The 21,864-nt window shown below is 44.1% G+C and overlaps 2 protein-coding genes across 3 annotated transcripts in view; one reads left to right on the top strand and one right to left on the bottom strand.

Moving 5' to 3' along the window:
• MCM10 (minichromosome maintenance 10 replication initiation factor) overlaps positions 1–20,945 on the top strand; it is a 116,486-nt gene extending 95,541 nt beyond the window's left edge. Inside the window, exon 21 of the mRNA XM_040451403.1 lies at positions 19,707–20,945. The gene's annotated coding sequence lies outside the window, so the exon portion shown is untranslated. The remainder of the gene's footprint in view (positions 1–19,706) is intronic.
• PHYH (phytanoyl-CoA 2-hydroxylase) lies at positions 3,008–20,470 on the bottom strand. Of its 2 annotated transcripts, XM_040451412.1 has the most exons (9): positions 20,339–20,470; positions 18,836–18,894; positions 17,171–17,281; positions 16,658–16,826; positions 13,526–13,607; positions 10,643–10,824; positions 8,545–8,694; positions 6,296–6,430; positions 3,008–3,331 (listed from the first exon to the last, which is right to left on the bottom strand). In XM_040451412.1, exons 1-9 carry the CDS (start codon positions 20,432–20,434, stop codon positions 3,278–3,280), a joined length of 1,038 nt encoding a protein of 345 aa, XP_040307346.1. In that variant the 5' UTR covers positions 20,435–20,470; the 3' UTR covers positions 3,008–3,277. The 2 variants fall into 2 exon arrangements, with proteins under 2 accessions (XP_040307346.1, XP_040307347.1); XM_040451413.1 differs by lacking the exons at positions 3,008–3,331; positions 6,296–6,430 and adding an exon at positions 6,505–6,624.
• Positions 20,946–21,864: the final 919 nt, after the last annotated feature.

The raw sequence follows: 21,864 nt of genomic DNA, 5'->3' as shown, positions 1-21,864 counted from the left end.
GTCCTAACATGTGCTCTATCTTAGAGGATGTTCTATGCGCACGTGAGAAAAATGTATACTCTGCTGCTTTGGGATAGAATGTTTTGTATGTATCTATCAAGTTCATCTGGTCTGATGTGTCAGTTATGGCCATTGTTTCCTTATTGATCTTTTTGTCTGGATGGTGTATCCAGTACCCACCTGCCTTGTGTAAAGGTGCCTGGGTATTACTCTGAGTTAGGTACCAGGGATGGAGAGGAGGGAGGTATGTTGCTCTGGAAATAGTAGACGTGGACTGAGCCAGCCTGAATGACCCAGGCCCCAACCTGCCACAGGGACCAGCCTTCCCTGAGAGACTTCTAGAGTCTGGCCACTTTCCTGGGGTGCTTCCAGTGAGCCCGATGAGGTGCCCACTGCTCAGGAACTTCACAAACTGTCAAGAGGTGCCACATTCCTGTCTGCACGATGCCTAATTAATGGTGCCCTTGTTGCATATTTCAAACATCACCCCTGCACAAACGTTTGTCCCCACCCTCTCTTTCCCCTACCTTCTAGGACACATATCAGCACCCCTCAATGGGTTTAGGACTTGATATCACATTCTGTTTCTGTTAAAATCCCTGAGGCTGAGAATTACAACATGAGGGTCAGGCATGCAAGAAATGAGAAGGAAAAGTAAGCTTCATCTCTCAAGACATTCAAGCCATGTATGGCTATTTGAAATCTTTTCTATAACCTTTATAGAAGAAGGTATGTGTAGCACTAAGAAGAGACCAGCATTTAGATTAGTTACAGAAAGCCTCTAAAAAGATAGAACAATCCTTGGGGCACCTGGGTGGCTTAGGTGGTTAAGCGTCTGACTCCCACTCAGGTAATGATCTCACTGCATGTGAGTTCGAGCCCCACTTTGGGCTCTGTGCTGACAGCTCAGAGCCTGGAGCCTGCTTCGGATTCTGTGTCTCCCCCTCTCTCTGCCCCTCTCCTGCTCTGTCTCTCAATAGTAAATAAATGTTAAAAAAAAATTTTTTTTTTTTTTTTTTAAATGAGGAGCTCCAAGCAGATACCAAAGGCAAAGGTCCGTTCTTCCTAGGCTGTTAGTCCTACATCATAGAAGGGGATTTTTTGTTTGTTTTGGTCTGCAGCTTTTTTTTTTTTTTTAAGTTTATTTATTTTGAGAGAGACAGAACGCACATAGTCGGGGAGGGGCAGAGAGAGGAGAGACAGAATCCCAAGTAGGCTCATCCACACAGAGCCCGACACAGGGCTTGAACTCACCAACTGTGAGACCATGACCTGAGCCAGGATCAAGAGTCAGATGCTTAACCAACTGAGCCACCCAGGTGCCCGTGTTTTGATCTACACTTTGAACGCCTTCTGCCCTTTGAGCTTAGTCTCTGGTGAAATGAACATTAGTCCAGGGTACATCCCCTTACACCCTCTGTGAAATCAGGCTATTCCTCATTCTGCCAAGATCTGGTGATATTCCTATCCCAGCTCTTCATTTCCCAGCTGACTTGTGCTCCCACTTTTCCCAGGTGGGAGCACACACTAAATGAACTGTCCTAACTCACCCTGGTGTGGTCTTTCTTCCACATCTGTTACACAGAATGGATGCCTGGATATTTGTTAAATGAATCAGTGGACAAAAGGGACACAAAATAGGAAATGAATTGCTTCCTGACTACTTGGCATTCACTTGAAAATGCACAAGGGAATGCGCCCAGGTGGCTCAGTCAGTTCAGCATCTGACTTCAGCTCAGGTCATGATCTTATGGTTCATGAGTTCAAGCCCCAAGTTGGGCTGTGTGCTGACAGCACAGAGCCTGCTTGGGATTCTCTCTCTCTGCCCCTCCCCCAATCATGTTCTTTCTCTGTCTCTCAAAATAAATAAACTTTAAAAAACTGCATAAGAGAAATAACAAATTGTGCTGTCTAGTTGTTCTACTGAAGTTTATTTTAAATGTGAAAGGAGTTTGAAAAGTTTTTTGTGGAACAGTGCTCCATAGATGCTGTTTACACAGGCATTTCTTACGTACATTTGATGTCCAATTATTCCATAATCCAGTTTTGTTAAACCCTATCAGCGATGGTCTTGCCTTCTCCAGTTTCCAGCTGGAACTGAACTTAAACTCTGTGTCTTCACAAAGAAACTGACAAAAACAGTGAAACTAGGTTTAGGAAAATTTGTGTTTGGCAGGATGACAAGAAAAGGACTCTTTTTCTTATCAAAATCCTAACTGGTATTTTTAAAAATAAGGACTATATCTCCTTGCTGCCCTCAGCTGCTGTACAAATACAGCACTCTATTAAAATAAATCCCCCCAGTTCATGCCCATCGAAATCCTTTAAACCAAAAGTATCTAAAAATTTCCCTGGACCTTGAAAGAGTGTAGGTTTCATTCATAATTGCTGAAGGTTTTCAGCGGTCTTAAAAAAACAGCAGATGAAGTTACCTCTGTCTTCATTCTTTAGGAATAGAGAAGAGGACTTAGAAAGATCCAGCCTCATTTTTTCTTTTTTAAGTTTATTTATTTTGAGAGAGAGAGCATGCTGAAAGGGCAGAGAGGGAGGGAGGGAGGGAGGGAGACTCAAAAGCAGGCTCCGTACCATCAGCAAGGAACCTGGTGTGGGGTTCAAACTCACGAACCATGCGATCATGACCTGGGCCAACATTGAGAGTCCAATGCTCAACTGACTTGAGCCCCCCAGGTGCCCCCAGCCTAGTTTTGTTTTGTTTTGTTTTGTTTTTGTTTCTTTTTAAGGAGGTTTGTTGGGTTGGAGAAGTCATGGAAGGAATCCCGTGTCCAAGCACAAACATCCATCCTTATTTTTATTCCAAGATGCTCTTCACTCAATGTGCCTGTGTTAGACATTGTTGTCAATTCGCTAAGTCTCTCATGACATGAAATTGGTGGGTGGTGGGTTTTCCAGAAGTGGGGTGTGCAAAAGCCAGCATACCCTGAGTTTCAAAGCATTCCTTTCTGCCTGGTCAAAGAGCTAACTGAATGAAAGAAACCGATTTAACACATTTAAATTAGACATCAATCACCTTTATTAGTTGCAGCCCTCAGTTAATTTTCCTTAAAACAGTAGTACGTCACCATTACTGTTCATTCCTCCGTCAAAGCAACACCATTGCGTGCAGAATTAACCATATGCCTCTAAGTACCTGATGCGTGCTTTGCAATTTCATTAACAAGTGATGGAAAAGACTACAATAGCTCATTAATAAAACATTTTCCTTAGACACCTTGATTCGTTTTGCTTTTCTCTCAAAGAGCTCCAGCAAACAGCTACTTCAAAGGTTGGTCCTCTCTCCTTTCACCAGCTGTATGTTTAATCTGAATATATCCTGAGAATAGAGCCACATACAATGAGTTGATGGAACCCTGAGAATCTGTTCAGCACAAGACAAAGTAGATTTCTAGCGTTTACAAATGGCCACATAGAAAAAACCTCAACAGCAATCCTATCAGTTAATAAATAAACCATATTCTAAGACTCCAAATAATTTACTTGCCAACATCTTTTTTAAACTTTTTTTTTTTTAATTTTTTTTTTCAGCGTTTATTTATTTTTGGGACAGAGAGAGACAGAGCATGAACGGGGGAGGGGCAGAGAGAGAGGGAGACACAGAATCGGAAACAGGCTCCAGGCTCTGAGCCATCAGCCCAGAGCCTGACGCGGGGCTCGAACTCACGGACCGCGAGATCACGACCTGGCTGAAGTCGGACACTTAACCGACTGCGCCACCCAGGCGCCCCTTACTTGCCAACATCTTACATAGTGTTGAAGAAACTGAGACAGCAGAGTCTCCAAACAGCTAGCTTGTGTTACTTCGTGCTCCTGTTGGCTATAGGGATCATGAGCTGGGTAAGCACGGTGTTTGGTCACAATGCCCAATGCGCCCCACTGTGCTGCCCCGTTTACAGTGATCTGCTCCCAAGTGAAAATAATGTCATGAGTTACAGGTTTTGTTTTTTTTTCTTTGTTCTTAATAAAACAATTCCGTCTTTCTTATTGCTTATTTTTGAGCAAACAGCAAGGTATGATGGGAAGAATGATTTTGGAATTTCAGCTGAGTCCAAAATCCAGCTCTGTTTCAGGTCAGTTAGGCCAAACTCTTGGACTTTTAACTTTCTCATTAACAGCATGGAGCCAGGGGCACCTGGGTGGTTCAGTTGGTTGAGCAACCGACTTGGATTCAGGTGATGATCTTGTGGTTCATGAGTTCGAGCCCTGGAACCTGCTTCAGATCTGTGTCTCCCAATCTCTCTGCTCCTCCCCTGCTTGCATTCTGTCTCTCTCTCCCAAAGATAAACATTTATTAAAATTTTTTTAAAAACAGCATGGAATCAGGGGCGCCTGGATGGCTCAGTTGGTTGAGCATCTGACTTCGGCTTAGGTCATGATTTAGCACTTTGTGGGTTCAAGCCCCACATCAGATTCATTGCTGTCAGCCCAGAGCCTGCTAGGGATGCTCTGTCCCCCTCCCTCTGCCCCTCCCTGCTTGCTTTCTCTCTCTTTTCTTCTCAAAAATAAATGAACCTTACAACAAACAAACAAAAAGAGCATGGAGCCATAATGACTGCTCCACTGGTTTTGGGTGAAGAAAATAAGAAAAGGGATATGAAACTGGTGTTATTCCTCATAAAGAACTATATGGCAGAAGTTAATATCATTATTGTAAGTAAAGCTGATAAACTATATCTGAGAGAATAACTAAAATAAATACAGGAGGCAATTCATTGATTACAACCCTGACAAACCTCAAACATAACACAGGCTTTTGTTTCTACTTTAAAATTCAGAGTGTTGCAGGGGTGCCTGGGTTAAGCCTCCAACTCTTGCTTTCAGCTCAGGTCATGATCTCACAGTTCATGAGTTCAGGCCCTGCGTTGTGCTCTGCGCTGACAGTGAGGAGCCTGCTTGGGATTCTCTCTCTCTCTCTCTCTCTCTCTCTTTTTCTCTCTTTCTTTCTCAAAAATAAATAAATAAATAAATGGGGCTCGGTCAGTTAAGACTCCGGCTCTTGATTTCGGCTCCGGCCATGATCTCACGGGGAGTTCCAGCCCCACATGGGCTCTGCACTGACAGTGTGGAGCCTGCTTCAGAGTCTCCCTCTCTCTCTGCCCCTCCCTCACTCATAGTCTCTCTCTGTCTCTCTCTGTCTCTCTCTCTCTCTCTCTCTCTCAAAATAAATAAATAATCTTTTTTAAAAAGTCACTAAAAATTATTTAAAATTAAAAAAAAATAAATAAACATTTTTTTTTCTGTTACTTGCTAACTTTAAAAAAATAAAATAAAACTCAAATTGTTGCATGGAAGCCCCGCCTCAAAATATGATGCCCTTTTGTAAAGCATTTTAAGGACTGGACAAAGGGGAGAAGGACAAGACTTCCTACAATGTCCAAATGTGAAGTTAGTGCCTTTTCAAGGGCCGAGGGAGAAGTAAGATTCTTACACGGAGAAGGAGTTTCAGATTCTGGACTCCCAGAGACACAGTTGGTAGCTTAGCGTTGGTGTCTTTGCAGGACTGGAAGGCCCGGGGTTATCATTGCACTCAATCTGTTTGGGGGCCGTGTCACCCCCATAGGAAATGCGTGCATTTACGATTACTGCACATTTAAAAGTAGGATCAGCCTCTTGGTTCAGAGGCTAAAATGTACTTTGTCTAGAAGGCAAACATGTTTACTTAAATTTATCCGGTGATCAGCAGCAGCACTGAATGTCTACTAGTTAAAAATGAATAATTTGCAAGTGATGTGTACTCATCCAGAAAACACATGAAATACGGTCTCATGCCCCCTCTCGATGAGCATCAGCGATTTTTGATGTCTGTTCACCCAAGCTGTCTCCTCATGACACTCCAGATGCCAACTGACCCAAACAAAAGCCTGCTTGGGAATTGCTTTCTGGGAGTCTTACTGGATTTACATTAAGTGTAGATACTCCCTCCAGACCGTTCACTTTTCCCTATGTGCATTCACAGCAGGTAGCCTTGGTCCGTCATTTCCTCTCCTCCAGATCTGTTTCATGTTGCCTTTCCTACCTGTCAGTCCTGGAACAGGACAGCCTGCACACCAAAGACATAAAGAAGCACATGGTGCTCAGGCCCCCCCCCCCCCCACCCCCGCGGCCCCACACTGGGGAAGCACAAACTGAAATTCCACTGTCACTGTTAGCAGATCTCAGCAAAGCCCTCTAAACAAAGCACTTTCTATTTCCAAAGGAAATCAGGGATGAGAATTATTAAGCATCTGAAGAAGAGGCGGGGAAAAAAAGGGTCTTTACCTGTCATCTCAAACAAACGTACCTTTAGGCTGGCATCTTCTGGAAATCCGTATAGTTTATGCAGTGTCTCTAGGATATCCTTCTCAAAGCTTTCTTGACTGGTGCCTTTCACATCAATGTAGTGGCAATCGGCACTGGCAAAATGGCAGGAAATTACCTATGCCAAGCGAAATGATTAATATTGGGGGGAACAAAAACATTCCACGAACACCAGCAACCAAACAAGGAGACTTCTGAAGGAAAGTCATTTATTTCACTTAGCAGCTGATTTCTAGATTGACAGCTATTCCATGGTGTCTTGTATTAGACTCCTCAGGGTTCAGTATCTTCTTCCCCAGGTACAGTTAAAGGCTGAGAAATTACAAGAGGTTTTTATGTTTTATCTTTGTTTTTTATTTTTTAAAACTTTTTAAAAGTTTATTTGTTTATTTTGAGAGGGAGAGAGAGAAAATGAGCTGGGGAGAGGCAGAGAGAGGAGGGACAAAGGATCTGAAGGGGGCTCTGTGCTGACAGCAGAGAGCCCGATGCAGGGCTCAAACTCACAAACCGTGAGACTGCCCTGAGCTGAACTTGGCTTAACCAACTAAACCACCCAAGTGCCCCTACAAGAGGTTTTTAGCTACCTGTGACTCTTGTTCTCAAAATGGGCAGGGAACACAGTGATGTGGAAAGGGGACTTTAATGTATTAGCATGTGATTTTTCTAAAGAATGGGTGTCCTCAAGTCCTAAAAAAGGAATGTGTTCCAGGGTTACTTGGTCACAGAAGTTGCTCAGCTGAGTCTGTGATGGCTGTAGATCATGAAAGAAAAACCACAAAAATACTTTGTAAAGGAAAATAATACACACACCCCCCCCCTTGCAAATCAAAAGGACATGTGAAATCCAAGAGCATTCACATACGATACCCCTCTTGTTTCCTTCTGAAGGTAAAATGAAGGTTACTTGGTTCTCCCCATTCTTGAAAAAGTTATAAAGATACAAACTTGGAACTCAAGGGGCACCTGGGTGGCTCATTCGGTTAAGTGTGCAACTCTTGATCTCAGCTCAGGTCATGATCTCAGGGTTCATGGGATCAAGCCCTATGTCAGGCTGTGCGCTCACAGCAAGAAGCCTGCTTCAGAATCTGTGTCTCCCTCTCTCTCTGCCCCTCCCCCGCTACCACTCTGTCTCTCTCTCTCTCTCTCAAAAATAAACATTTAAATTTTTTTAAGAAAACAAAAATAATAAATAAAATACAATAAAGATTTTCTTTTTTTAAGTAATCTCTATTCTCTACACCCAACATGAGGCTCAAACTCACAACCCTGAGAACAAGAGTTACATGCTCCACCGAGGGAGTCAGCCAGGTGCCCCTGATCTAGTGCTTATTTAAAATTTTGGCATCGTCTTCATCACGGACATTTTTGCATTAGTTTTGATTTTTTAAATGCTGCATTAAATGTCATTTAACTGGATTGTGGAGGGGTTTCTTTAGCCCCTTCCGCTCATCCTTAAATTTTGCCCCAGAGGAGACTCTCTTCTTGCCTCACCCTCATCCTGGCCCTGGTAGAAACAGGAATGAATAGAAGATGACCCATGACTTCAGGGAGACAATAGGGGTTGGTGTGACAAACCAGAAGACGACCTCAGCCCCAAAGAAGCCCCAACATTTAGTATCAAGACCCGTGTTATTATGGGAGAAATGTGAATCCACAGTACTGTCAGATCTGCTGAATTTTCAAGAAGCAAGAAATCTGGGAACATGAGAAATGTTGTCAGATTTTAATGGAAGCAATGAAATCATTAGGTTTAAAACATTCTGGGGCTAAGGGGTGAAAAATATGGCTGCCTGTTAAATCTGATTTCTGGGAAGCCAATTCAGAACCTTTGTTTAGGATCAATAATATTTTTCCCAATAACAGTGCTATTATGAACTTTCCTCTTACGTGGTTACTATGAACTATTTATATTCCAAATTTTATTATTTCAGTATGTCAGCCATTGTTTTTGCCTCCAAAAGCACAGGCTGTGGGTTCCTAAGTAAGCTCTTCTTCTGAAGCGATTCTATGAATGTTCATAATTCAGTATCAGTAGGATTGGGACCTGAAGTCACTTGGCTTCTTACTGATATGAGCAAAAAAGCATGAGGTAGCAAACAGATTTCCTGGTAAATAAACCAGACTAAAGGCCAGTTTAGTTACAGTCCACAAGCCTCATAAATTTTAACACATCTTGACATTTTTGTTTCTAACCAATTCGTCTTTGGAAAGTACAGGGATGTTATCGCATACCTTCCGGTAGCCTTGACTTTTGTTCCAACCAGATCCATGGATGAGCAAAGGATGAAAGAAAACAGTGTCTCCCTTCTCCATCTCAAGGTGAACTCGGGGGCTATCTTCATCATAGCCCTGAATCCCATAGTACATTATGTTAACTCCCCCCTGGAATGCAGAAGAGAACCCAAGTCTGTATTTGTGGAGCCCAATAATTAAAAACTCTATCAATGACTCATCAGGAAAAGCAAAGGTTTCCTAACTTCTTCCAAGAGAAAGAGGTAAATAGGTTATTAAGGGAAATTATAAATATACAAAAGCTTCTCAGATGTCTGGTTTTCAGAGTCACATTTTGATATTAATATCATGGATTTGGGGGACCAAATAAAGAATCTGAAATTCCCACTTACCTTCATCACTAAAGTGTACATGAAGATCCACATCAACTTTGCATTTTGTGGAGTTAACACAGGAGATCACCTTTCCAGCCTGAATCTGTAATCATTCTTTCCCAACATGACAGTTTCCTAACCTGGAACTTTGCACAAATCATTCTTCTAAAACTCAGGAGTAACTCTGAGAAACTAACTGTTCTCCCAAACCAGCGGGGAGAAAATGTTCAATTTGTCTCAGCTCACAAAGCACTCAGGACATCCAGAGAAAAGAAAGAATAATGCATATTAACACATTGTGGGGTTTTTTTTTTTTTTATAACGATTTCCAAAGCTGGTTATTACTTTGAGTACTGGTTATGGGGAGAGGACAGCATCCTATCCCCCTCCCTAAGATTATTCCACATTCTTTGGAGGAAGGACAGCTTTCCTGCTGGACTGTGTTGGGACCTCTTTCCTGGCCAGGGTAGATATGTGAGCTAAGCTAAGTAGCTAAGCACTGTAGTCATCTTGAATCTGAGCAGAGAATCGAAGGGACCAGAGATAGTCAAGGTTCAACTGCCCACATCAGGTGCCCCGCCCTCACTGTTCCCAATGAGCAATGACTCCCACTTTCCCTCCTGCTCACCAGAGCCAGCCAGCCTTTCCACGGACTCAGCATGTGCCTGCAACCCTCCAAAACACCCCCTCTGGCTTAAGTCAGCCACAGCCCACTTCTATTGTCTGCATCAAACTTTCCCTAAACCTCAACTCAATTGATAAATCTCACAATTTCAGATTTTGTATCAGGATCCAGACTCAAATGTTTTCACTTGGCACTAATACTCAGTGCAAGAATTCTAATTGAGACAGAAGCCTTAACGCCACATTCTTGACTTCCTACAGAACCACATTCACTCTTCGTGCCTTGACAACACATGCTCTTCTCATTCTGAGCATCATTATGGGTGTTCGAGACCTTATTGCCTGATACCTAAAACACTAATAGTCTCTTCGGTTTCTCTGCCTTTGGACTCACCTCCAGTATATCTTGCTCTAGACCTCAAAATTATGATTTTTTTTTAAAGCAGGTTTCATGTCCAGCACGGATCCCAACACGGGGCTTTAACTCATGACCCCAAGATCAAGCTGAGATCAAGAGTCAGATGTTTAACTGACTAAGCCACCCGGGTGTCCCAGGATTATGATTCTTGAATTTGATTTCACCATTTGACTTGATTTCACTATTCATGGGCTCAAAAACTTTAATAGTCCTCTATCATCAATAGCTGAGTCAATGAACCATGGAATGGCCATGCAATGGAATACTAGTCAGCCTTTCCCAGAGCCTTCATTGGTCTCTCCAACGGGAAAGAGATGATCCCTCCCTTCTTTATCCTAAGAGCCATCAATCAGAGCAAGTGTAAGACTTACTTGGCGCTAGACACATGCACCTGGTGTTGCAACTGTTTAAGTGTTCCCTCTCAATTAGGCTTTATAATCTCAGATCCTATACAGCGCCTACCAAAGTTCTCCACGCTGATCAACTTTCCAACCCTTGTTGAAAGAAAAATTACTATTCCGTCTGACACCCTTGAATTTTCCCTGATCCTAATTCCAAATCTTAAAACAAAGTTTTGCTAAGAAAGGACATGCCATCTCATTGTTAAAGCTCTTTATATATACCGACGTGAAATCAAAACAATAAATTTTCCAATTAAGATATATCCTCTAAGCAGACATACCTCCCACGGGGGATAACTGTGTGGCTTCAGGCAGCCTTTGTGTGTGCCTGGGAGCACAGACAGGCAGCCATTGTTCCGGTTGACCTGCTCCATGGCCGTCCAAGCAGCAACAATACTATTACTAGGTCTGAAGGGGAAATAGTGTAGATCTTGGTGGAAAGGATGGCGGGTTGTCTTTTTGCCTGAAACAGAACCTACTGTTAAAAGATACTTGAATCTCAGAATTCTTCTTCTTTGCCTGAACAATGACCTATCCCTGCAAAAACCAAACAAGTGAAACGACACTACAGAAAATCAGCCTGGAGAGATAAGCCCCAAAGTGAACTATCAAATCAACAGGGTGATTCTACATCCTGTACTTTTTTCTGGGTTTCTGGTAGCTGAGTGCTTACTTACACCATTTTTCCCTTTTTTTTTTTTTTTTTTAAGTCTGAAATGCTGTTTATTTTATTTTTTTAATGTTTACTTTTGTGTGAGCATGAGCAGGGGAGGGACAGAGAGAAAGGAAAATACAGAATCTGAAGCAAGTTCCAGGCTCTGAGCTGTCCGCACAGAGACCAACACGGGGCTCGAACCCAGGAACAGTGAGATCATGACCTGAGCCGAAGGTGGATGCCCAACCGACCGAGCCACCCAAGCGCCCCATTACTTACACCACTTTCTAGCAATTCCTACATATGTCACAATTCTACTGTGCTTTGTTCCTTTGTAACTGGTTTGGGCACAGAGCCTACCCCAAAAAAATTTTTGATTAATTGAACACAGTGGCCAAATCTGAAGTCCCCTATTAGCCTTCGAAGTGGCTAATGTAAAAAATATCAATTAACTAAATTAATAAGAGGCCTCCAAGAAGTTCCTCAGTGAACTGGAAGCAGTCCGTATACAGTCCCTGGGTAGAACCAGAGCTCAAAGAACCACATTTACATTTTTCCCTGCTTTGCAATTTGAACCTGGTGTTTCCCCGCCCCCAACCCCCATCTCTCTAAAGCAAGACATTCAGGGTGGGAGAGATTTGGTGATGTTAAGCTACAGGCCTGTCACATAAACCTCTCCTGGCCTCTTTTTCTTTAGAAAAAGTAGAAAAGGATAAAGAATCTTGAAGGGCCAATTTATTACTGCTGGTATAGCAGAATTTCTCAGCATGGCCCAAGAGCCATCTGCATTAGACTCTGGGGATGGCGTAAAAAGATGCAGATTCCTGGGTTCTAGTTTCCAAATCAGTTTCTCTGGGAGTGAGATCTTAGGAGCCACATTTTAGGGACACCTGGGTGGCTCAGGCATTTGAGCGTCTGACTCTTGATGTTGGCTCAGATCATGATCCCAGGGTCATGGGATCCCAGGGTCAAGCAGGTACAGAGTCTGCTTGAGACTGTCTCTCTCTCTCCCCCCTCTGCCCCTCTTCCCAGCTTGCTCTCTTTCTAAACTAAACTAAAAAAAAAAAAAAAAAATTAGTGTTTATTTTTGATGGGGTGGGAGAGAGAGGGAGCCAGAAGATCTAAAGTAGGGGATGCACTGACAGCAGAGAGCCCCTTGTGGGGCTCAAACTCACAAACTGGGAGATCATGATCTAAGCCGAAGTCAGACACTTAACCAACTGAGCCAGCCAGGCGCCCCTAAAATTAAAACTTTTTTTTATTTTTATTTTTTTTTAATATATGAAATTTATTGTCAAATTGGTTTCCATACAACACCCAGTGCTCATCCCAAAAGGTGCCATCCTCAACACCCATCACCCACCCGCCCCTCCCTCCCACCCCCCATCAACCCTCAGTTTGTTCTCAGTTTTTAAGTCTCTTATGCTTTGGCTCTCTCCCACTCTAACCTCTTTTTTTTTTTTTCCTTCCCCTCCCCCATGGGTTTCTGTTAAGTTTCTCAGGATCCACATAAGAGTGAAACCATATGGTATCTGTCTTTCTCTGTATGGCTTATTTCACTTAGCATCACACTCTCCAGTTCCATCCACGTTGCTACAAAGGGCCATATTTCATTCTTTCTCATTGCCACGTAGTACTCCATTGTGTATATAAACCACAATTTCTTTATCCATTCATCAGTTGATGGACATTTAGGCTCTTTCCATAATTTGGCTATTGTTGAGAGTGCTGCTATAAACATTGGGGTACAAGTGCCCCTATGCATCAGTACTCCTGTATCCCTTGGATAAATTCCTAGCAGTGCTATTGCTGGGTCATAGGGTAGGTCTATTTTTAATTTTCTGAGGATAAAACTTTTTTTTAAAAAGCTACATTTTATGGGGCGCCTGAGTGCCTCAGTCGGTTGAACACCCAACTTCAGCTCAGGTCATGATCTCGCAGTCAGTGAGTTCGAGCCCCGCGTCAGGCTCTGTGCTGATGGCTCAGAGCCTGGAGCCTGCTTCTGATTCTGTGTCTCCCCTGTCTCTCTGCCCCTCCCCTGCTTATGCTCTGCCTCACTCTGTCTCTCAAAAATAAGCAAATGTTAAAAAAAAATTTTTTTAATAAAAAGCTACATTTTAGCAAGAAATTTTAAGAACTGTAGTATATGATTTATGAGAATAGTTTTAGTTTTGTTAGTAATAATTATGTCTTCACATCAGGAAAGCAGAATTTACACTCTCATAGGTGAGAATGGGTAACAAAGCTCAGAGATCATGATTATAATAATAGGAGCCTATGGTATATGAGCCATCATGTTTATTAAACCACACTTTTGAGAAGCCAGCCAGTAACCCTACAGTTAACCTCTGAAATCACTATTCTACGTCAATATTATTACAATACAAACTACTTTAAGACTTAAATAAAAGTACTTATTCATTCATTTATCAAAGTTTAGCAGTTATATGCACAGCTATAGCTAGAATGCTTGAAACTTTTTTCTTTTTTCTCAACAAGAGCCCTTTACCAGAATCTGGAGGTTTGTTTATTATCATGGTGTGCACGGCCATAATATTGGGTCCAGTGAAGCACTCCACATACTTCAGAATCTAAGAGAAAAGGGGGAACGAAGTTTCACAAGAAATCGAATACACAGGCAAGCAGCACAAAGTATAATGATCTAGAGAAGAACCAAGATGCCAAATAGTTCAAAAAAACATTTGGGATTTCACAACACTGCAAACAAAACATGAGAAGGTCAGCAACCGGAAATCTGCAATTAATTTAAAAAGGCTTTTTCGAGCCAGTTGGGAAAAAGCCTGAATTAAACAGGCTTTTTCAAGCCAGTTGGAAACTTAACCACTTTTTCTGCAAAAAAAGATAGGAGTTTCTCTGAGGTGTCAACTGGGAAGAAGGACAGGAGTCCCCTCCTTTCAGCTGAAGCTGTCCACAGTTGCCTGGTGAGAAGGGAGCTTCCTCTTCCCCTCACGGAGACTATTCATAAGCAGGGACCATGAGGGGCACCTTGCCGGCTCAGGCGGTCGCACACGCGACTCTTGATCTCAGGGTCATGAGTTCAAGCCCCACACTAGGCAGAGAGTCTACTTAAAAAAAAAAAAAAAAAAAAAAACCCAGAAGGGACCATGAGAGGTCCCAACACATGTGCAGCCGCGTGCACAGCCCAGAGGAAGGAAGGGGAGGACAGGAACTGGGGGACACATCACAATCAGAGCACCTCCTAACCCACAGCTCCTTACTGAGGGCTAGCAAGCAGACAGAGTGACAGGAGATGGGGGCACAGAGGGGAACAAGATGAGCAGGTCCCTGCCCTCGTCTATATCCTGGTGGGTGAAGTTAAACAAACAGTGACACGGGCACGTGTGCCTGGGACGCATCTGAGGAGAACACGTGACACGGCCAGCAGAATTAGGCCCGGGGTCTGGAGGCTGGGTCGCTGCCTCCTGCATGTAACCCACCTGGGGAGGGGCAAACAGCACGAAGGACCCTGTGTGCCTCCTACCCGCCAGGGACTTGACGCCTCCCATTTGGACCACACAACAAGGCCTGGAAAGCAATGCCCCATGAATGAATCATCCTTTAAATTTTTTTTTTTTTCAACGTTTATTTATTTTTGGGACAGAGAGAGACAGAGCATGAACGGGGGAGGGGCAGAGAGAGGAAACAGGCTCCAGGCTCTGAGCCATCAGCCCAGAGCCCGACGCGGGGCTCGAACTCACGGACCGTGAGATCGTGACCTGGCTGAAGTCGGATGCTTAACCGGCTGCGCCACCCAGGCGCCTCAAATGAATCATCCTTTAAAGTGAACGCCCCACACGCGTGAGCCTGAGGCTAAGAAACCGGCCAAGGTGTCAGTGCCAGTTAAATGAAAGCGACGGTGCTCAATCTCCCAACTCGGCCAGACTCCAAAAAATGAAGCATACTCCAGCACTTTCTCACCATTTCATCTCCCATATGAGGAATATTGGCAGTTTGAGCACAAAACACTCAAATCCTAGGAGTCGGGCCTCATACCTGTTTTTTTATAAAGCATGTCACTTTTTGGTATTCCCTTAAATTTTTTAAATTTATTTTTGAAGGAGAGAGAGAGAGAGACAGAGCGTGAACAGGGGAGAGGCAGAGAGAGAGGGAGACACAGAATCCCAAGCAGGCTCCAGGCTCTGAGCTGTCAGAACAGAGCCCGACGCGGGGCTCGAACTCATGAGCTGTGAGATCGTGACCTGAGCCGAAGTTGGACGCCCAACCGACTGAGCTACCCAGTTGCCCCTTTGGACCTGTATTTTCTTTTTTCTTTTTTAAGTCATCTCTACTCCCAATGTGGGGCTGGGACCCATGACCCCAAGATCAAGAGTCACATGCTATACTGACTGAGCCAGCCAGGTGCCCCAGACCAGTGTTTTCTAAACCTCAGTGACTCAAGAGCCATGTCACCATTTCTGTCGTATTTTACAGAGCTGTCCAATATAGTGAGCCAATAATTCTCTAAATTAACTCGTGTCTTATCCTGATTAATAATATTATTTTTTTAATGTTTATTTATTTTTGAGAGAGAGAGAGAGCACAAGTGAAGGAGGGGAGAGAGAGAAGGAGAGAGAGAATCCCAAGCAAGCCCAACGGGGGCTCGAACTCACGAACCTTGAGATCATGACCTGAGCTGAAGTCTGATGTTCAACCGACTGAGCCACCCAGGTGCCCCGAGTAACAATTTTTCTTAAAAGACAAGTTTAAATCTAAACATAAACCTCTACGGACCAGACTCACAAAACAAAAAGAACAAAATAAATGGATGTACAGTGAAAAGCCTCCATGGTGTCACTCCAGTTGATATGCCCATATCAAGGGTGAGAGGCTCTCTCTCTAACACAGAGGTCCTGCCCTTCTCAACCAAGGATAATTACCAGACTCCAAAGCAGGGTTTCTCTATTCGGGGCAGTACTGACACTTGGGGCTGGGTATATCATTATTGTGGGGGAGGGGGCTATTTTATAGGCTCCCTGGCCTCTACCCGTGGGTGGGACACACTACCCACCTTGGCTGCAGGTACAAATGTCTGCCTCGGGTGGAGAACCACTCCTCGGCAGCCACCAGAGAAGGGGGCCAGATAAAGTACAAGCGGCAATTCCAGGGGCGCCTGGGTGGCTCAGTCGGTTAAATGTCCGACTTCGGCTCGGGTCATGACCTCAGGGCTCATGGGTTTGAACCTCGCGTCAGGCTCTGTGCTGACAGCTTGGAATCTAAATTTTCTTTTTTTAAATTAGTGTTTATTTTCTTGAGACAGAGCATGAACAGGGGAGGGTCAGAGAGAGGGAGACACAGAATCTGAAGCAGACTCCAGGCTCTGAGCTGTCAGCACAGAGCCCGACGTGAGGCTCAAACTCACGGACCGTGAGATCGTGACCTGAGCCGAAGTAGGAAGCTTAACCGACTGACCCACCCAGGCGCCCCTACAACTCACAGTCTAGAGCCTACTTCGGATTCTGTCTCCTCCTTGATATAAATAAATAAATAAATAAATAAATAAATAAATAAATAAATAAATAAAATACATTCTATAAAAAAATTAAACGGCAGCAATTGCAGAGGCAAGCATGCAGGTGGGCTATTAACTGAAAGAGAAAGACAATGTAGGAGGGTCTCGAACCTCAGGGAGAGTGCAGTATCTGAAGAGCTCCTCATCCTGGTGAAAATTCTGGACCTTTGTAATCAGCTCTTCACTTGGAATGAACTTTGATTTTTCAGTGCTTATGTCTCTCATGATCATCATGCCTTGGGGTTTCACTTCCTCTTTGCAGATCCTTTGAAACTGGTTCCTAGAAAATTAAATTGGCAGATGGCGTCATCACTGCAGGCTTCAAGCACCTGCCTGGCCCATTCTGTGGAAAGCTTCTCAAAGACCGAGCGGGTGGTTTCTGTGCGCCAGGTTGACCTCCGGCCCAGGCTGAGTAGTTCTGAGGACAGGGAGGAGAAAATGGCCAACCCAGAAGCCTTTGCCTCCTCACTAAGCCAGCCAGTCTGGCTCCAGAGCTCACGCTCCTAACCACTTCCTAGCGAACCAATCGCCAAAAAATATCTGAACACGGACACGCTAATCTTACTCAGGTTCCCGTTGCATACATATAACATATTTCTATAAAATAACAAAGAGTTACTGTACCTAAAGCGTGTAATGTCATCATCAGATACCAAATTTTTAATGACAAGAAACCCATTTTCTTCATAAAATTTTCTCTGTTCTAGGCTTAGAATGTCGTTATCCAGAGTATACCTAAAGGGGAAAAAAAAAAAATCTCAAATCTCAACCCAACAAGATGTGTCAAGAACCTGAAAAATGTTCATACTCTTCTACCCGGCATTTCTCTTTTTTATTTACTCTAAGAAAATAATCTAAACATTTTTTTAAACAAGTCTTTGGGTTTTTTTATTAAGCATATTTATCTTCTTAGTAATCTCTGTACCTAATTGTGGGGCTCAAACTCATGACCCTGAGATCAAGAGTCATATGCTCTTCAGCTGAGCCAGCCAGGCGCCTCTAATCTGAACATTTTTTAAAAAGGTTTAAATCCAGGGGTGCCTTGGTGGCTCAGTCGGTTGAACGTCCGACTTCAGCCCAGGTCATGATCTCGCGGTTGACGAGTTTGAGCCCCACGTCGGGCTCTGTGCTGACTGCTCAGAGCCTGGAGCCTGTTTCGGATTCTGTGTCTCCCTCTCCCTCTGCCTCTCCCCTGTTCATGCTCTGCCTTCTCTCTGTCTCAAAAATAAACATTAAAAAAAAATTTTTTTTTAAGGTTTAAATCTAAAGCATTAACTACTGTCACCAAAAAATAGAAGAATAATTAATTATATCCACTCAATGAGATATGATTCATTAAATCATTAAAAATGAAGAGGGGGGTGCCTGAGTGGCTCAGTCAGTTGAGTGTCTGACTTCGGTTTAGGTCATGATCTCACAGTTCTTCAGGTTGAGCCCCACGTCGGGCTCTGTGCTGACAGCTCAGCACCTGGAGCCTGCTTCAGATTCTGTCTCTCTCTCTCTCTCTCTGTCTCAAATACAAATAAACATTAAAAAAATTTTTTTAATGAAGGGCATATAATAGAAATGCTTATTATAATAAAATGTGGTTAGATTTCTATAAAACCAAATCTTTTATTACTTGTAAAAAAATGCAAAGAAATACAAAAAAGTGGTTGCCTTTATGTAACAGAATTGTGGGTGATTTTTTAAAATTCCTTTTGTTTCTCTGATTTTAAAATTTGTTCTGTAATGAATATATATGGTTTTTCAGGTAGAAAACGAATTCAATAGATTTTATATTTTAGATTGTCTAGATCATACATTCTCAGAGGAAATCAAAGTGACAAAAAATCCAAATAAATGCATGGCATACGCACAAACCCAAATCACCCAGTCCATTTTTCTAGATCAGAACTGTGGCTCCATGAGAATATTCCATGGAGATCAATGACTTCCCCCTACAAAGGTAATTTTAAGTTAAACAAGAAATACTAGCTAATATAGCAGTATGACCAGACTACAGGCTAACTTAAATGAGGTACACTATGCCTGAATTTGAAAACAAAACAGATTACACACTTCTGACATTTTTTTTTCTCTTTTCCAAATTTGAAAATACATATAAAAATTAAAGTCCAGGTCTTCACAATTTTCCACAGTTCTAATTAGAACAGGTCCTGGCAACAGAGGATTTGTATAATGAATTTTCACCAGGCAACATGATATATTGTATTTTATATCTCAGTTACCACTAGAAAAAGCTTTATATACATTTTATGGTTAAAAATGAAAATTAGCCCTACTTACTGGAATTGCGGAGGATGGAAACTGGTAGAAGAAACAGCCCGTGTTGTGGGGTGAGCTGTCTAGGATGTGAATTAAGGCAAATAAAATTAATTTTTTTAACGTTTATTTATTTTTGAGAGAGAGAGAGAGAGAGCGCGCGCGAATGAGCAGGGGAGGGGCAAAGAGAGAGGGAGACACAGACTCCCAGGCAGGCTCCAGACTCAGCCATCAGCACAGAGCCCTACGTGGGGCCCAAACTCAGGAACAGTGACATCATGACCTGAGCCCAAGTCGGAGGCTTAACCGACTGAGCCCTCCCCCAGGTGCCCCTCAAGGGTTTTAATTTCTCCTAGCCTCAAGCTTTGTTTTCTCACCTGTGAAATGAGATAATCACCTTCATTAGTGTATGGACGGGATTTTAAGGTTATGGTGGTTCTGCTACATCACTGGGTGGAACTCAGCCGGGAGAGCAGTAGTAAAAATAAATGAAACAACCAGTACAATCGTTTGTGTGAAAGGTTTCAGGATCCTGCACACAGCAGAGCAAAGTCCAATCACATCCCTTAAAGAAAAGTCCCAGGCAGTGTTTTTCCACGCTTCCAAAAGTTACCCCCTGAATGAGAACACTTAATCGGAGTAGGAAAAACAATTCTCTAGAGCTCCTGGAGGGGGCGCCTGGGAGGCTCAGTCGGTTGAACCCCCAGCTTCCACTCAGGTCGTGATCTTGCACTTCGTGGGTTCCAGCCCCGCGTCGGGCTCTGTGCTGACAGCTCAGAGCCTGGAGCCTGCTTCGGATTCTGTCTCCCTCTCTCTGCCCCTCCTCCACTCGCGCTCTGTCTCTGCCTCTCAAACATGCATAAACATTAAAAATTTTTTTTTTCTTTTAATAAAGCAATTGGATTTACGTGTCATAGAGTGACATCTTACTGGAGCCGACCCCGGCGGCCGCACACAGTGCCCCCGAGATGAACTTCTGAAGGTCAAATCTGGAGAGGCAGCGTGGACTCCTGCGGGGCCCGGGGACACTCTCTGCGCGCCGATAGGAGGGAAAGCCGAAGGGCGCCAGCAGCTCCGGCCTCCACCTGCGGAGGCCGGGTGTCCCGCCAGAGGGCCCTGCTGCCTGCCTGCCTGCCCGGCCGGCCGGCCCGTCTCGACTGCTCCGGAAAGCTTTGCGCTTCCGTTTACCGTGCGACCGTGCTTCGCATTTCTCGGGCTCTGGGCGGCCGGGTCACGAGCGGCCAAGTGCAGAAAATGCCAAAGTAGTTGAAAGCAGGCCCTTCAGTAACGACTTCCATCCTCCCCTCCCGCAAAGCAGGGAAACAAGAGGCCCCGGGAGGGCCCAGAATGCCGGAGCGGCGCCACAGCAGCCACAGAGGTCGGCACTGTCACGCTCCCGCCGAGCGAGGAGGTCCCCGCCGGGAGCTCCCAGCTCCTCTATCATCTCGCCTTTCCCCGCCCCTCCCCGGCGCCCGGAAGAGCTGTGACCACTCTTGCAGCCCGAGCCCCACGCAGCCCAAAGGATACGTAGGCCCCGGCGGAGGTTCGGCCGAGGTGTCCCAGCACGGTGCGCAAGCGTAAGGCTGCGCGGGTCTGTTCCAAGGATGCGCGGGTCTGTTCCATGGCTCCGGCGAGCGGACTAGTGAGCCGGGCCTCGGTCCCGTCCCAGGGAGGCGGGCCCGTCGACCACCGGATACGACTCCCGAGAAGCGCCTCCCCCCCTGCACCGCCTCCGCGGAGAAGCCCCTAACCGCCAGGCTCCACGCACTGGGCTACCGTAGGGTGCGGACTCGCTGCCCGCACACCCTGCCTCTAAGCGATTACAAAGATCATCCCCGCCTCACAGAGCCGGAAAGCTAGTTTTGAAGAAGTCAGAGGGTTAAGGATGCCCAATGAGAAATCAGCCAGAATATGACCCACATTCCCAACTGCATAGTTTTTATCTCATTCCACGTGACCATGCCCTTCACTATGCTGCTGGAGTAATTCAAATGTTCAGCCCTAGAAGTAACATGTGCTGTTCAAAAGAGGTGTTTAATTTATTGGGAATCCCATCTGAAATACTAGAAACATATTGGCTGTTCGTTAAAGCAAACAAAAGTAAATGAAATAAATGTCTCCATGAAATGTTTGATCCGCACAGTCTAGTATTATTTTAAATTTCCTGAAAAACTAGAAATTCTTCTCCTTTCTTCCCTTCTTCCTCCCTTCCTTCCTTCTGTTCTTTCACTTTTCTTTCCTTTTCTTTCTTTCTTTCTTTCGTTCTTTCTTTCTTTCTTTCTTTCTTTCTTTCTTATTATTCAATTACTTTGGGGATAAGTCCCCATGATACTGCCACCATCGTCAAGGTCATAAACATCCATTACCTCTCAGAGTTCCCTCCCACACTCTTTACCTCAGTATGTTGGGTGTTTGTCGTAAGAACACAACATGAGATCTAAGCAAATCTGAAGTACGTAACTCAGCACTGTTAGCTACAGACACTGTGCTGTATTGTAGGTCTCCAGAACTATTTAGGTAGCATCCCCGAAACTTTGTACCTTAAACCATCACCTCTCCGTACCCCTTCCGTAACTGCTGGTAACCACCATTCTCTCTGCTTCTATGAGTCTGACTCTTAAACTCCTCCTAGAAGTGGTATCATGTAGTATTAGCCCTTCTGCGACTGGCTTAGTTCACTTAGCATAATTCCCTTAAGCTGCACCCATGTTGTTACAATGGCAGGATGCCCTTCCTTATTAAGGCTGGATCCTGTTCCATTGTACGTATAGACCACATTTTCTTTACCCATTCATTTGTTGGCAGACACGTAGGTTGTTTCCCTATCTTGGCTATCGGGAAGAGCCCTGCATTGAACATTAAAGGGCAGATGTCTCTTCCAGATCTCATTTCAGTTCCTTTGGATCTATACCCAGAGGATTGCTGGATTGTATGCTACTTCTATTTTCAATTGTTTTTGAGGAACTTCCATGCTGTTTTCCATAATGGCCATAAGAAGTACAAATTCTGTAAGATCTTTTCCAGCCACAGTCTGCAGATGGTTGACGTAGCAT

Source organism: Herpailurus yagouaroundi, unplaced genomic scaffold, assembly GCF_014898765.1.
Source record: "Herpailurus yagouaroundi ecotype Mexico unplaced genomic scaffold, PumYag 203, whole genome shotgun sequence".
Classification (NCBI taxonomy): domain Eukaryota; kingdom Metazoa; phylum Chordata; class Mammalia; order Carnivora; family Felidae; genus Herpailurus; species Herpailurus yagouaroundi.
The sequence above is the reverse complement of the archived record's forward strand: the minus strand, read 5'-3'. Positions and strand labels throughout refer to the sequence as shown.

Coding starts and splice junctions, on each gene's coding strand:
- PHYH (XM_040451412.1), bottom strand. CDS start 20,434: ATGGAACAGACCCGCGCATCCTTGGAACAGACCCGCGCAGCCTTACGC. Junction 17,282..18,835: donor TTCCATCCTCCGCAATTCCA/GTAAGTAGGGCT, acceptor TTTCCCCTTTAG/GTATACTCTGGATAACGACA. Junction 8,695..10,642: donor ACAGTTATCCCCCGTGGGAG/GTATGTCTGCTT, acceptor TCTGCATTCCAG/GGGGGAGTTAACATAATGTA.